Source organism: Lissotriton vulgaris, chromosome 9 (genome assembly GCF_964263255.1).
Source record: "Lissotriton vulgaris chromosome 9, aLisVul1.2, whole genome shotgun sequence".
NCBI lineage: Eukaryota > Metazoa > Chordata > Amphibia > Caudata > Salamandridae > Lissotriton > Lissotriton vulgaris.
This window is the reverse complement of record NC_141697.1, coordinates 695,509,542-695,522,839: the sequence shown is the minus strand read 5'-3', so window position 1 is coordinate 695,522,839 and position 13,298 is coordinate 695,509,542. Positions and strand designations below refer to the sequence as shown.

At 46.1% G+C, this 13,298-nt stretch overlaps 1 protein-coding gene across 1 annotated transcript in view; it reads left to right on the top strand.

The window, feature by feature from the left end:
* LOC147692124 (mucin-12-like) overlaps nucleotides 1-13,298 on the top strand; it is a 587,862-nt gene that overhangs the window by 401,222 nt on the left and 173,342 nt on the right. The window contains exon 9 of the mRNA XM_086936740.1: nucleotides 707-765. Within this exon, the coding sequence (XP_086792866.1) occupies nucleotides 707-765 (59 nt within the window). The remainder of the gene's footprint in view (nucleotides 1-706; nucleotides 766-13,298) is intronic.

Below are 13,298 nucleotides of genomic sequence, written 5' to 3'. Positions count from 1 at the left end.
CCCGTCAGCCAAGCTCGTAATGAGGCCCTTTGTGTCTAGTGTATGTTTTTGGGTAGTGTTCTCCCTTAACGTTCCTCCGTTATATCTTTAGACGGTATTGGAGACAAGTGCTTAACATGAGCACCAGCAGTTACATTATGCAACGGAACATTCATTTTTGGGGTTTTAGACACGGGGAGATGACGTGATTTCTCCAGAATCACAGGCTGTTGATCCGACATCAAGACTCCAACCCTGTTTTCCAGTTCCAAGGTTGGTAGGTCGTAGCAACTGATGGGCAGCATAGCTAGAAAGTAGAACCATGTCACAGCCCTTTTTTTCTTTACCTTACTCATGTTGGAGAGCAGCACATGCTGCTGTGCAAAGGGTCTAAAAAAACATAGACAAAACCAATAGATCTCGCATAGGCCAAACCTAATGGCTTTGCCAGGGCTTGTTTAAATACAGTAAATGTATTCTTTGGTTATTTGTAAACTGGTTGTTCTTCTGAGCATACAACAACAGTAACAAAAATAAAAGACTCATAATCATCTTTCCAAAACCTTGAATTCAACTTTAACAAGTCTACACTGGATGGAGATAAAATTATGCAGGCAAGTGAATCACAGTTAGGAGCGCAAGACTAATACAAGATTTCATAATGTAGTTCTGAACTTTGAACCACTCCCAAACAAGGCAACTGATTTCTACTATTACTGCATTTCAGATGTTAGACGTGTATAAGAATGTGATCGTTTTCAAGGACATCGATATCTACGACATCAGGTAAGGGCAGCTTTCTGCTTTGCTTTCTGTTCATTGGAGCTCGTGCACTTCACTCAGATAGCAACATCACTATTAACAGCCTCATTCCCACTAGTGCGGGAATAACTTCATTGGGCACACACACTGTTGGTGCCTGTTACCGGTATTTCAAGATGTGTGGTAAGACCTCATCCAAGGGTTTGTCCAATGCACATTTCGCAGGGTAATAATTGTTGACATTTGCAGGTGGAAAAGGGTTAGATTTAGAGATACTGTACGGAGATAATTTCATCACACAGTTATTTGGTGGAGATCAGAAGCTTAGGAAGCCCTTAGTCGGAATATGAAAGTGCAGAACTGCAATACACACTGTGAGTAATTGTATCAAACCCCCTGCGTTGGTGCCAGTCTGTATGCAAAGCTGATCTTGTTGTCTGCAATGCCATCGTTGTTTGTGTTACTTTGTAATGTGTTTGATTTCCAAAAAAATCTTCTGAATGGTGGTTTGACAGGGTTAATAACTGCTGTCAAAGATTTGGATGAAAAGGTAAAGTTATCAGTTTTATAGGGAACAGCATATAGAGATCATGTTTTTGATGATAACCACGATAGGTATTCCACAAGATGTCAGCTTCTACAGGAAATGTCCTTTCATTATTATGAGCCTTAAATTTAAGGTCTAGCAAGAGATTCACAGAGGTGGGAGCATAGCATTCTTTTGAAAATAGAGCACTGGAGGAGACTGATAAAAAAGATTGTCCAACAGAGTGATGGTCTTGAGAACAACACATGGGGGTTTAAAGTAAATTTTCTGATTCATCGGCAACCACCACTCGATTTTGGTGCTGGACACCAAGAATAAATGTATATTTATCCTTCCCATGCTTCAATTAATGGTCCTAGCAATCATAGGCTGCTGTAGTACATGATCTCATTTCTCATTGCTTTGAGCTTCCTGTTGTGTTGCATAACTCCAAGAATCATGTGATCACGCCTTACCCCAGCTTCGACACAGGACTGCATGAAAGATTATGTGCAACCTCTTTCTGTGGTAATGGGACCACCACTGTGAGCCTTTAGGCCTAAGACGAATCATCACCCTACGAATGCAGTCATTGTGTTATCAAGATCTTGTCTTTAGGTTGACGGTGCAGAATCCCTATGCAGCAAATGTGATTTTATGTTAGCAGATATCTCTGGTTATAGTCAGACCTTTCCCTACCTTCCACACTGAATGTTTGCTTTTGATCCAAAAATCATTACACCTCACACTGGTATGTGTTGCCTTAGCAGGAGGTATTCCCAAAAATCCTGCAATCCCAATGGGCCAGCAATCTCCTTTATCAGCCCAAACAGTATCAATGGGGCACTCAGAATGTGGCTCTTATATATAGTTAGATGGGAGTCAAATATCCCCTGATTTCTGAAGAAAGTGCTACATATAAGTAAATTACAGGCACTATTTCCTTCAGCATTTTATCCCTCAGGCCTAGGGAATTCTACTGATTTGCCTCTGAATTTCTCGGATTCTTTAGAAATTAGACAATTTTCCATAACCAAATGACTCTAAACACACAACGTGAATAAATCCATTGTCCATGGATTACTGGAAATTCTTGCTCTTCTTTGGCTGAAATCCAAATGACTGTAACTAAGCCAACCTTGGTTTATTCACTCCCTCTAAGAGCGAAGGCAAGAACACCTTTGCACTTAACATGACTGGAACAAGTCAGACAACTCACAAGAACTCTATTTCAAAATATCCAGCAACAATGCCTCCCACCCCATCATATCTCATAAGTCTCAACATTTTCTGAATTCTTTCAGTTCTTCATGAACAATATCAGCACCATCTGAGACTGTTTCACATCAGCCACCAACCCAAACACATATCTACAACTCAAAACCAGGAATGCATGGTTTTCTTTTACTCTGATTCATGCTGAGGATCTCTTTATGAAGTCACCCCTCTGTTAAAAATCTAACATAGATTTCAATAATCTCGCAAATGTGACGGCTATTTGAAAACAATCTTACCCAATTTCAGAAAATCTTAAGGTGTTAGCAAATTTTATGCAGACCCACCTCATCTTTTTGGATCCCTATGCGGTTAAAATTTGAGCTGCACTTACCGCTTCAACATTCAGGAAACTATCAAAAATGATATGATACCATTATATCACAGTTGTTACATCATGGGACATTGCATCACAGGTAAGTACATTGGAAATGTTTACTTTGCGGGTTGGATTTCAGTATTTTACCTCACAGTTCTTTACTTCAGAGGTACTGTAGTTTTAAAAAATAATTTTAAGTTATGTTACATTAAATGTGTAGTATAGCAGGATCTCTACCCTGAAAGCGGGCCTAATGTGATTTGTTGTAAATCTTTTCAGCTGTTTCGTAGAAATTAAGTTTAAAAAAATAGAAGTGTCTGGACATTTGGTAAGAGTCCAACGGCAGTCCCAGTGGACAACAATGTGGGTGGATATATGGAAAGCCTTGCACAACACCCAAGGAACATCCCTTCGATGCAAAGTACCACTGGAGTGCATTCCACTGCATTAAATTACTATTGGTAATAAACCAACAGAATACAATAATTTCTGTTGGTTTATAAGTATAAACTTACATTTTGTATTGGGTTTGCAAAAAAAGTAATGCAGGGGTGATACAAACGTTTATAAATGTAAAACAAATTAATTATTAAAAGTGTTTAGTTTTTATATCCACTAATAGCAGTGGACCTTCGTTTTATTAATATGCATAGACTGCTGTAGCAGACTATTATAATATGACAACATAGAGACAAACACATGACAGAATACATAACATGTTTCAATTTTTAAACTTGTAAAGGCAATTCATTATTTTAGCATTTTTTAATTTTTTTATTTGGTTTCATTGTAAAACGAAAACAAACAGCGCATAGAAATCTGTAATGAGAACACAATCAGCTAGTTCTCCTTTGCAGCCTCAGGCTCCCTACCAATTTGTCACAAATATTGGTGCTTTGCTCTCCACCATAAACAACCTTGCAGCACTTCCGACAATAGGTGGTAGTTCTGCAAATGCCAGTTCCATAGTGCTATTGGATCATCTCTTGTGGCCACAATTACCTAGTCCTTGTGAGGCACCTGATGTTGAAGTAGAGACCTCAGTATCATGCCGCTGTTGCTCTGCGTGAGCTAGCTGAATGGGGTGCATTACCCTCATGTGTCTCCATCTTTCTGTGGTACTATAGCTATATTTTTCATTGTAACCCTGAGAAACCTCTTTGCATATACTGCAACTAACAAAATGTAACAAGACCCTCTTTCACTTGAAAACAATTGCCAGACCAAAGATTCTTGAACTGACTGTCAAGAGGTCTACTCCTACCCCTGGACCGACTGCCCATCGCCTGATGTCATGCTGAATTGCAGAATAAAAAAGTCAAAAATACAAAAGTAGTCAGTATGAGTCGTCACATTCAACAGGGCTGGAAGTTCCTACAGATGAAGCAAGACTTTGATTTCAACCAATCCGATATCTTTCTGAGTGGGACATCACTCCCAAGTAACTTTCACAGGACTCAGGTGAGCCTCTTTGCCCACATGCATCAAAGTCAATTGCATTCGCAAATGGTGCGAATCGCAATTTTTGGGCGTTGCGAATGCAATTGACTAATTTGGAATGCATCATGCATTTCGCAATTTTAGGAATCGCAACCATTTTGCGATTTCTAAAATTGCGATTGCATTTAGGAAATCGCAATTTCAGATTTTTTAAATGCAATGCATGATCATTTTTTAATTGCGAATTCGCAAGTTGGAAGTGGTAAATTAGCATGAAGTTGAACTTCATGCTAATTTACCGAAAACTTTCAAATATGCACAAATTGCATTTTTGAAACTTTTAATTTACACACACACGTGCCCTTGGGGCATGTTTGTGTGTAAGTTGCATTTAAAGTTCTTTGGACCCCCCCTGCACCCTTGAAATTGCATTCACATTTTGCGAATCGCAATTTGAAATTCGTAAAATGTGAATGCCTTCCCATTCACTCCTACGGGCCTTTTGGCCCATAGGAATCAATGGGAAGGGTTTTCCTTAATTGCGATTCGCAAATTGTGAATCGCAATTAAGGAAAAATACCGAATCGCAAAAATAAATGTGAATTGTTCATGCATTGCAGTTTGCGATTTCTAAATTGCGAATCATTAATTTTCGCAATTTAGGAATCGCAAATGGGTGCAATGATGCATGTGGCCGAATAAGTGTTCAGGGATCCTCATTAACTGACCCAGTTAGAAAACCTCTAATTCCCCATAGGATCATCCCTAGGAGAGAGGGATATTGGAAGTGCTGAAGGGGACGAACTCCATATGGGGAATGCTGCTTTTCATCATTATATGTTTACTCACAATGTTCAGAGAGTGAAACCTTTCATGATCGCTAAAAACTGAGCACTACTTTATGCAAGTGTGGAATATTTGGGAGGCATGATCTCCTATACTTGTGTGTCTATTATATACCACCTTGGGGCACAGCCCTGTGTCAATTGAGAGAACGTCAACTTCTAGTTCAGTCGGTCTGGAATCCTTCTTGACGAGGTGGATGCACGATTCTCCGTGCTATTAAGGACCTCCTGTTGCATTAATTCCTTTTTATTCCAAAACAGAAATATATGCTTTATTTTCAGTGTTTGACTACAGAGGGTTACCACCGTGCCACCTTCATGGGATCCCCCCTCTATTAATAGGGTTGGAAGAGCACATATCTGCAATGATGTGCTTTTAGTCACAGTATGTGTAGTATATTTCGGGTGTTTTATACTACAATGGATTTTCACTTTACACACTAATGAGTAATGTCAACCTATACATTGACATCCATACTAGCCTTTACGTTCTGTTTTCCTTATTGTATTTTTTTGCAGGTGTTAATTCAAAGTTTACTAAATGACAAACTGCCAATAAACACTTAGAGTGTGTCACGTATGGCATTTGCACAAGAATCTTATACATTCCTTAGATATGTTTTAGGCACAGTATATCTAGGATTTTTTTGTTTAAATCTTTTTATTAGGGTTTTACGTTTTAGATTCCCACGTGGGACATTAGGCAAATCAGAGGTCAATCATCACATATGTAATTGTTACACATTGATTACAATTAAAGTTCAATATCAGCATTTAGGTTCCATTCCTCCGAGTATGGTGGTCATGCATCATCTCACCTGAATATGTCACTAGGCTGTCTCGTTGTATGATGCTGTGTCTGGTTGTGTCTGGTCCCTTGGGTTGTATGATGATAAAGACTGGCGTAAGTGCCTTCCTTTCGTCAGTGTACGTTACCCATTGTTATGCAGGTAAACATTAACATTATGTAAATTAGTTGGATTCCGAACCGCCGACTGGAACTGAACTGGAAACCGTGGGAGGAAACTCCTCCTAAAAGGAAAAAGGAAGGGGAGGGGGAGTGCAATGGGCCGGTAGGGGCAAGTGATTGCATCAGGTGGCATGTGGGCTGTTTACGGGTCTGAGGGGTGGGGTCGTGTGTGGCTCGGGGGAGGAAGGAGAATCTGTAGCGTAAGTAGATGATAGACTCAGTAGCGCTGACGACTCAACCTATTCTAGCCTCTCATCTGGGGTGTCACTCGCCCGATGGGGCTTGTGGACTGGGGTGCCGGGTGGGGTCGCCAGACAGGGGTTGCGTCAGTGCAGGGGCATCCTCTGCGATTGTCTCTTGCTTAAATTGTATTATTAGTTGCGCCCATTCCATAGAGATTGGGAGTTTGCGTGTACCTTTTACTTCCTCCTCCCTCAGGGTCTCTTCCTCTGCTGCCCCCCATTTGTTCACTGCTCCTATCCAAGCGGCTTCCGGGGAACCTGTAGGGGCCCTCCACTGCATGGCTATGCTCCTTATGGCCAGGAGGATAGCTAGGGATGCGAATCGTCACTGCAGTTTTTGGACTTTTTTTTCCTGTAGATCCCTAAGGCGCACGTCTCCCACGTGGTGATGTGTAGCAGGTGTACTATTGTTTGGAGCGTGTGGTGTATTTTGTTCCAGTATTGTTGCAAGGATGGGCAGTCCCAGAACATGTGTTTGAAGTTCGCGTCTAGTGTCTGACATCGGGGGCATTTGAATTCTGTGTCTGGGTAGTACCGGTGTAGTTTATCTGGTGTGAGGTAAGCACAGTGCAGTACATTAAACTGTATGTTTTTGAAGCTCGCGTTTCTGGATACCTTTTTAGGGTATTACAGTGCCTGGGTCCACTCTTTGTCATGGAAAACTCGGCCCACGTCAAACTGTTGCAGTCTGTCTAGGGAATCGTTAGTTAATTCCCGGATTGCTTTGTAGTGCCATGTCACTAGGTGTCAGCCTGCCCCCATCCATAGTATTGTGTGCAGCACTGGGTGTACTGAGGGTTCCCCGTCTCGTAAGTTCCAATGTGTGCGACTGCTATCTAAGAGTTGCCTATGCGTTAAAAATTGTCCCTGTGGGAGGTCGTACCATAAGACTAGCTGCTCATAGGTTCTCAGTTGCCCCTCGTGAAACAGAGCTTCTACTTCTGTCACACCGTGGTTGATCCACACCTGCCGGGCTCTCATAGTGTAATATTCTTCCTTCCGGGGGAATCCCACCAAAGGAAGTAGTGGGGAGTATAGCGGTCATCCTTTCGACATTCTGTGTATTTGCATCATGCATTTGCGGGCTATGGTGACTTGCAGCAGGTGTGTGCTGGTCGGCTTGGTGCCTGGCAAGTGCATTTTTCTGATGGCGGGAAGGGGCAGCCTACCAGCCTCAGTAATCGTTTCACTTATGTGTTTCTTGGCCGTTCAGTGAGAAAGCCACTGAAGTTGCGCGGCGAGGAAGTACGATTCAAAGGACGGGGCTTCTATACCTACGCATGTGGTAGGCAGATGTAATGTGCGCAACGCTATTCTGTGCCCGCTTTCCCCCCATATTAGTGTTATGAGGAGCGTGTCCAGGTCCCTGAAAAAGGACCGAGGTGGGATCACTGGAAGATTTGTGAAGTGATACAGCATTCTGGGAACCATTATCATTTTAGCTATGGCCACCCCTCCAATGGGTGCCAGGGGGAATGTCTTCCAAAAGTCCACTGCTGAGCGTAGGCCCGCTAGCGCTCTGCGATGGTTACCTTCATAAAGGTCCTCCGGGGAATGATATAGTTGCACTCCTAAGTATCTGGGGGCTGCCTCACTCCATTTCAAAGTCTGCGTGCCTATCTGTACGTTCTGCGGTGCCAGGTGAGGACTGAGGGGCAGATGTATCATTACCATCATTTGCAATTCCCAAATAGCGATTTTTTAGAAATCGCTATTTGGGAATTGCAAATTGGGATGTATGTAGAAATTCTCTATTTTTTAGCGATTACTTAAAATTTCTTAATTGCGATTAGCAAATTGCTAATCGCAATTAAGGAATAATTTCCCATTCATTTCTATGGGCCAGGAGGCCCATAGGAATGAATGGGAAGTTATTCTCAATTTGCGATTCGCAATTTGCTAATCGCAAATTGAGAATAATTTCGAGGGTGCAGGGGTGTCCAAAGGACACCCTGTTGCACCCCTGAAATATGCATGGGTGCACATGTGGCGCACATACATGCCCTAAGGGCATGTATGTGCGTCACATGGCACTTGAAAAATGCAAAACATTTGCATTTTTCAAGGAATTCGCAACTATAGTTGGTGGTAATTTGCGATTCCTTAAGGGCATTTAGCAAATTTTTTTTGCTACATACATTGCATTTAAGGAATCACAAAATTTGCGATTCCTTAAATGCAATTGCAAAATACCTAATCGCAATTTTTTTGATTCCTTATTTTGCACCAGATTTTGCTTCATACATTCCATTTAACAAATTCGCATTCGCAAAGGCCAAAATTCTGCGAATTTCGGCATTTGCGAATGCAAATTTGCTAGATATATCTGGCCCTGAGTGAGTAAATTGTCTATTTCTCCCAGTTGACTTTGAGACCTGAGGTTTCTCCGAATTCCTGTAGGGCTGTCCCTATCAAGGTGAGATCTCCCGTTACATCCCGAACATAAATCAGCAAATCATCTGTGTATAATGATACACAGTGCAGCGTGTCCACAATCGGGATACCCCAACTTTCCTCCTCCCGTCTTAATCGTACCGCCAGGGGCTCCACTGCCAGTGCGAAAAGAAGGGGGGAAAGGGGACACCCCTGTCTGGTTCCCCTCTCCACCGGAAATGAGGCTGAGATAAGTTTGCCGATTATCACCCTTGAGGTGAGGCCCTTGTATAAGGTCAATAGGGAGATATACTGTCCGGTCTTGTGCTGCGTGGACAGAGTGGCGCACTATCTCACCCATGCTTGTCTAATCCATCCCTTTACTCTGGTGGCGTGGTAAGCACGCAGGGCCTGGGGACCACCAGAACCCTCCTGGAACATCATGGCAGGATCCCCCCACCTCCCTCGCTGTGTAGCGCTGTTGGCAATAAGCACACACGTGCTATGTTTGTGCTCTGCTACCACCGAGGTGCCCCCCTGGCTCCCGTCGTGAGCTTTGCAGGCGAGGCTCAGGGACACTCGGTACCGGTTCTAGATTGCCTCAGCTTGGTAGCGCCGCAGACCTCTCCCCTGCGTTGTGCCCCGCAGCGCGTCTTCTCTGTTATTCCCGCTACTCTTGACCCTGCTCAGGAATGGAGGAGGCTCGGGGGGGTGGGGGGGGGGGGAAATCTCCCGCCGTGGCAATGCCTCATCTCAGCGCAACGGAGGTCCCGCCTTGCGGGCCATCGGGCATCGGGTGTGTGCCGTCACTGGGCTGCTAGGTCAAGGGTCGCCGCCGCCTCACCTGAGCTCTGCAGGTCCTGCTTGTCTCCGGTAATCTCCACCCGTCGAGCTGTGCAGTGATGTTTCAGTTGACGGGGCCCACGAGCTCCGTCCCGGGTCGCGGGTGTGCTCCTTCGCCTCTATTCCGTCTCCCGGTTCCCTCCGTGGAGGGAGCTGGCCGGGTCACGGGACACTTGTTGCTGGTTCAGAGGTCGTTACAACTTGCCATCGCCTTGGGGACCGTTTCTTAAGTTCGTTACAGATCGCGTCTTCTCTGCTGGTCTTTCCTCCGTCGCAGGCACTTCTCTCGCAGGAAGAAGACCCGGTGGGAGGGGGGGCTCCCCACGTCGTGACAGCATCCCGCCTCAGTGCCGCGGGACCTCCTCATGACTCTCGGTCGCCTGGTCAGGGTCGCCGTCCCCTCACCTGGGGTCCGCTGGCACCGCGCCACCACCACCACCTGTCACCCGCTGGGACCTATTTGCTCATGTCGATCCTTAGTGGGTCCTGGCGGTTGGCCGCAGGTCTGCCATTTTAGCGATCGGTCCCAGAGGCCGTTGTTGGGGTGCTTCCAGCGCCAGTGCGCCACGCATCGGGGTCCTAGGCACACCGGAGCGATACCTGCATCTTCCGGATTCAGGTACTGGTCATTATGGCGAGTTTGGATGCGGAGGGCCTATATGATAGCCATTTATGCCAGCTGGCCGTCAGAGCCTCAGGGAAAGACGTCGGCCATCTTGGCTGGCTCGGCCACGCCCCCCACGTTATATTTAGGATAAGCTCACAATAGAACAGAGGCCCAGGTCCTGAAGAAAGCAGTTCACCTTGTATGAGGTTTCCAATTTATGACAGAAACACGTTAATCACAGCAACTGAAGAACATTGGCTATCTTCTATATGTTTCAATGTTTCGTCTCCAACTCCACCACAGGAAATCCAATTAAATCCAATTAAAGTTATTCACAATTCACATCTAGTCAATTTAAATGTCTTTTTCTGGTGTATCCTGTTGTCTGTTTGTGCACTATTCATGCTTCACAACTCGAAAAGTCCTCCATGAAGAGCTTCTAGTGAATGGAGCTAATGTACACTATCAATGATGGGGATCCATGTGAGGCTCATTTCAATAATAAAGCATGCCACTTAAGTGGATGAGGGTTTGCGTTCATTTAAAAAACTCTTCTCTGTACTGCAATTCTTGAGGCGCCACACCCCAGATGTTGTATTCCTTCAGGAGACCCATTTGATTGGAAATGCTTGCAAGGCCTTAGACCGCCGGGGTTATCGCCTGGTTGCACACGCTGGTTTCACTTCAGGATCTCGGGGGGTGGGTATCATGGTAAAGTCTTCCCTTGCTCTTGCTATTGACGAGGTGGTCCTTGATGACCGTGGGCGGTATGCTGCTGTGTCTGGGAGGTGGGAGGGTAAACTGATCGTGTTTGTTGTAGTCTATATTCCCCCGGGACTGCAGGCTACCACTTATGCTGATCTTGGCAGGACTCTCCTTGGGCTCCCGGACGGATTGTTAATCCTGGGTGGGGACTTTAATTCTGTAATGTCCGGTGAATGTGATCGACTTCCCCCTAGGGTGTTGTTGCAGTCCCAGATGTGGCTCAGTGAGATGGCTGATACTTTTGGCTTGGTAGATATCTGGCGCTCACTGCACCCCACACTCCAGCAATACACTTTTCACTCGGGTGCGCATGGTAGCCTCTCCCGTATTGATTATTTTCTTATGTTGGCCTCCACTCTGTCCACAGTTCGAGAGATACGACATCTTCCTCGTGGTATCTCGGACCACTCCCCCTTGCTGATTACGATTTCTGTAGGCGGTTTACTTGGTAACAGGGTCCCCCCAATTCCTCCCTGGCACTTCCGTAACCCCCGGCTCCGCTCAGAGTTGGTTAAGGCAGTAGATTGCTACTTTTCTGAGAATGTGGGCTCGGTCACTTCCCCCACTGTTCTTTGGGAGGCTTTCAAGACGGTTATTAGGGGTTCCGCCCTATCATTCATTGCCGCGGAGCGTAGGGTCAAGAGGGAGGCTGTTGTGGCTCTTGAAACCGAAATTACTGCGCTTGAAAGTGAGCTGGGTGGGAATGACACGCCTGCCTTGCTGCACACTTTGGAATTGAAGCAGGCGGACTATAGAGCCTGTGTCACGGATGCTGCCAAATTGATGCGGGCGAATCAACTGGGCCGACTGTATGATGTGGGTGACAAAGCTAGCAAGCTCCTTGCGTGGCTGGATAAGACTGAACGTGCGAGTCATGTTGTTCCTGCCATTGTTCGTGAATCTGGTGAGAGTGTCTCTGATCCGAGTGAAATTGTTGATTGCTTCGTTGACCACTTCCGAACTGTTTATACGCCTGTCAGCGATCGAGATGAGGCCGACTCCAGGCTACTGCTGCGGGACATCGCCCTGCCCACTGTTTCGGAGGAGGACTGCCTTGCCCTGGAGGCCCCATTTATTGTCGATGAGATTGCCCTCGCAATCCGATCCCTTCGCTCGGGAAAGGCGATGGGCCCTAATGGACTCCCCATTGAACTTTACAAACTTTGTCCCGACAAGATGGCCGCCCACCTGCGTCAAATGTTTCTCGAGGCGGTTGAGGCTGGTTGCCTCCCCCTTGAGCAGCGCCTCGCTACCATAGTTGTCATTTATAAGGACGGCAAACCTCGTGACCGCTGCGCCTCGTACCGCCCCATTTCCCTACTCAATGCGGAACCCAAAATCCTTGCTAAGGTACTGGCCAATCGGTTGCTTAAGGTGATTTGCTACCTGATCCACCCGGATCAATCCGGTTTCATCCCCCATAGGAACACTGCCCTCAATCTGCGTAGGCTCCACAGCGTTCTCGCGAGAGCTCCGATCCTCGCCGAGCCGGCGGTGGTTGCGTCCCTCGATGCCACAATGGCATTCGACACTATCGAATGGCCCTATCTGTGGGCGGCCCTCGCTAAATTTGGCTTTGGCCCTAACTTCATCGCATGGGTCAAACTTCTTTACGAACGGCCACTTGCTCAGGTCGCTGTGAATGGTAGATGCTCGGATCCCTTCCCCTTAGGCCGTGGCACACGTCAGGGCTGTCCGCTTTCCCCGCTCCTATTCGCATTGGCGCTCGAACCCCTTGCCGCGTGGCTCCGGTGGGAACCCTCCATTAAAGGGATCCGATGGTCCCCAGACCTCGAGGATCGTGTTTCCTTGTATGCGGACGATATTCTCCTTTACCTCACTTCCCCTCAGAAGTCGCTCAACGTTCTCTTCGACGTTCTCACGTCTTTCGGTAAGAACTCGGGACTTGTCATTAACTGGACCAAGTCCTGTGTCTACGTTATAGCAGGCTCGTTGCCGCCTCTACCTCGTAGGTTCCCCATTCTGGTAGCGGATGATGGCTTCAAGTACTTGGGGATCTATGTATCCATGTCTGCCTCGGTCCGCTACGAGCGAAACTTGTATGCTCCGCTTCGTAGGTTGAAGCAGGACGTTCGACGTTGGCGCGATCTGCCTTTATCTCCATTGGGCCGGGCGGCACTCTTTAAAATGATGTCGCTCCCCCGATTCCTTTACGCCCTGCAAAATTTCTTTGACCCTGTTCCAGCTCGCTATTTCCGTGAGGTCGAGAGTCTACAGCGACAACTTATTTGGGATGGCCGTGCCCGCATTGCCTTATCCAAGCTCACACTCTCCTGGTATGATGGGGGTATCGCATTGCCGGATATTAGACGGTATTACTGGGCCTCACAC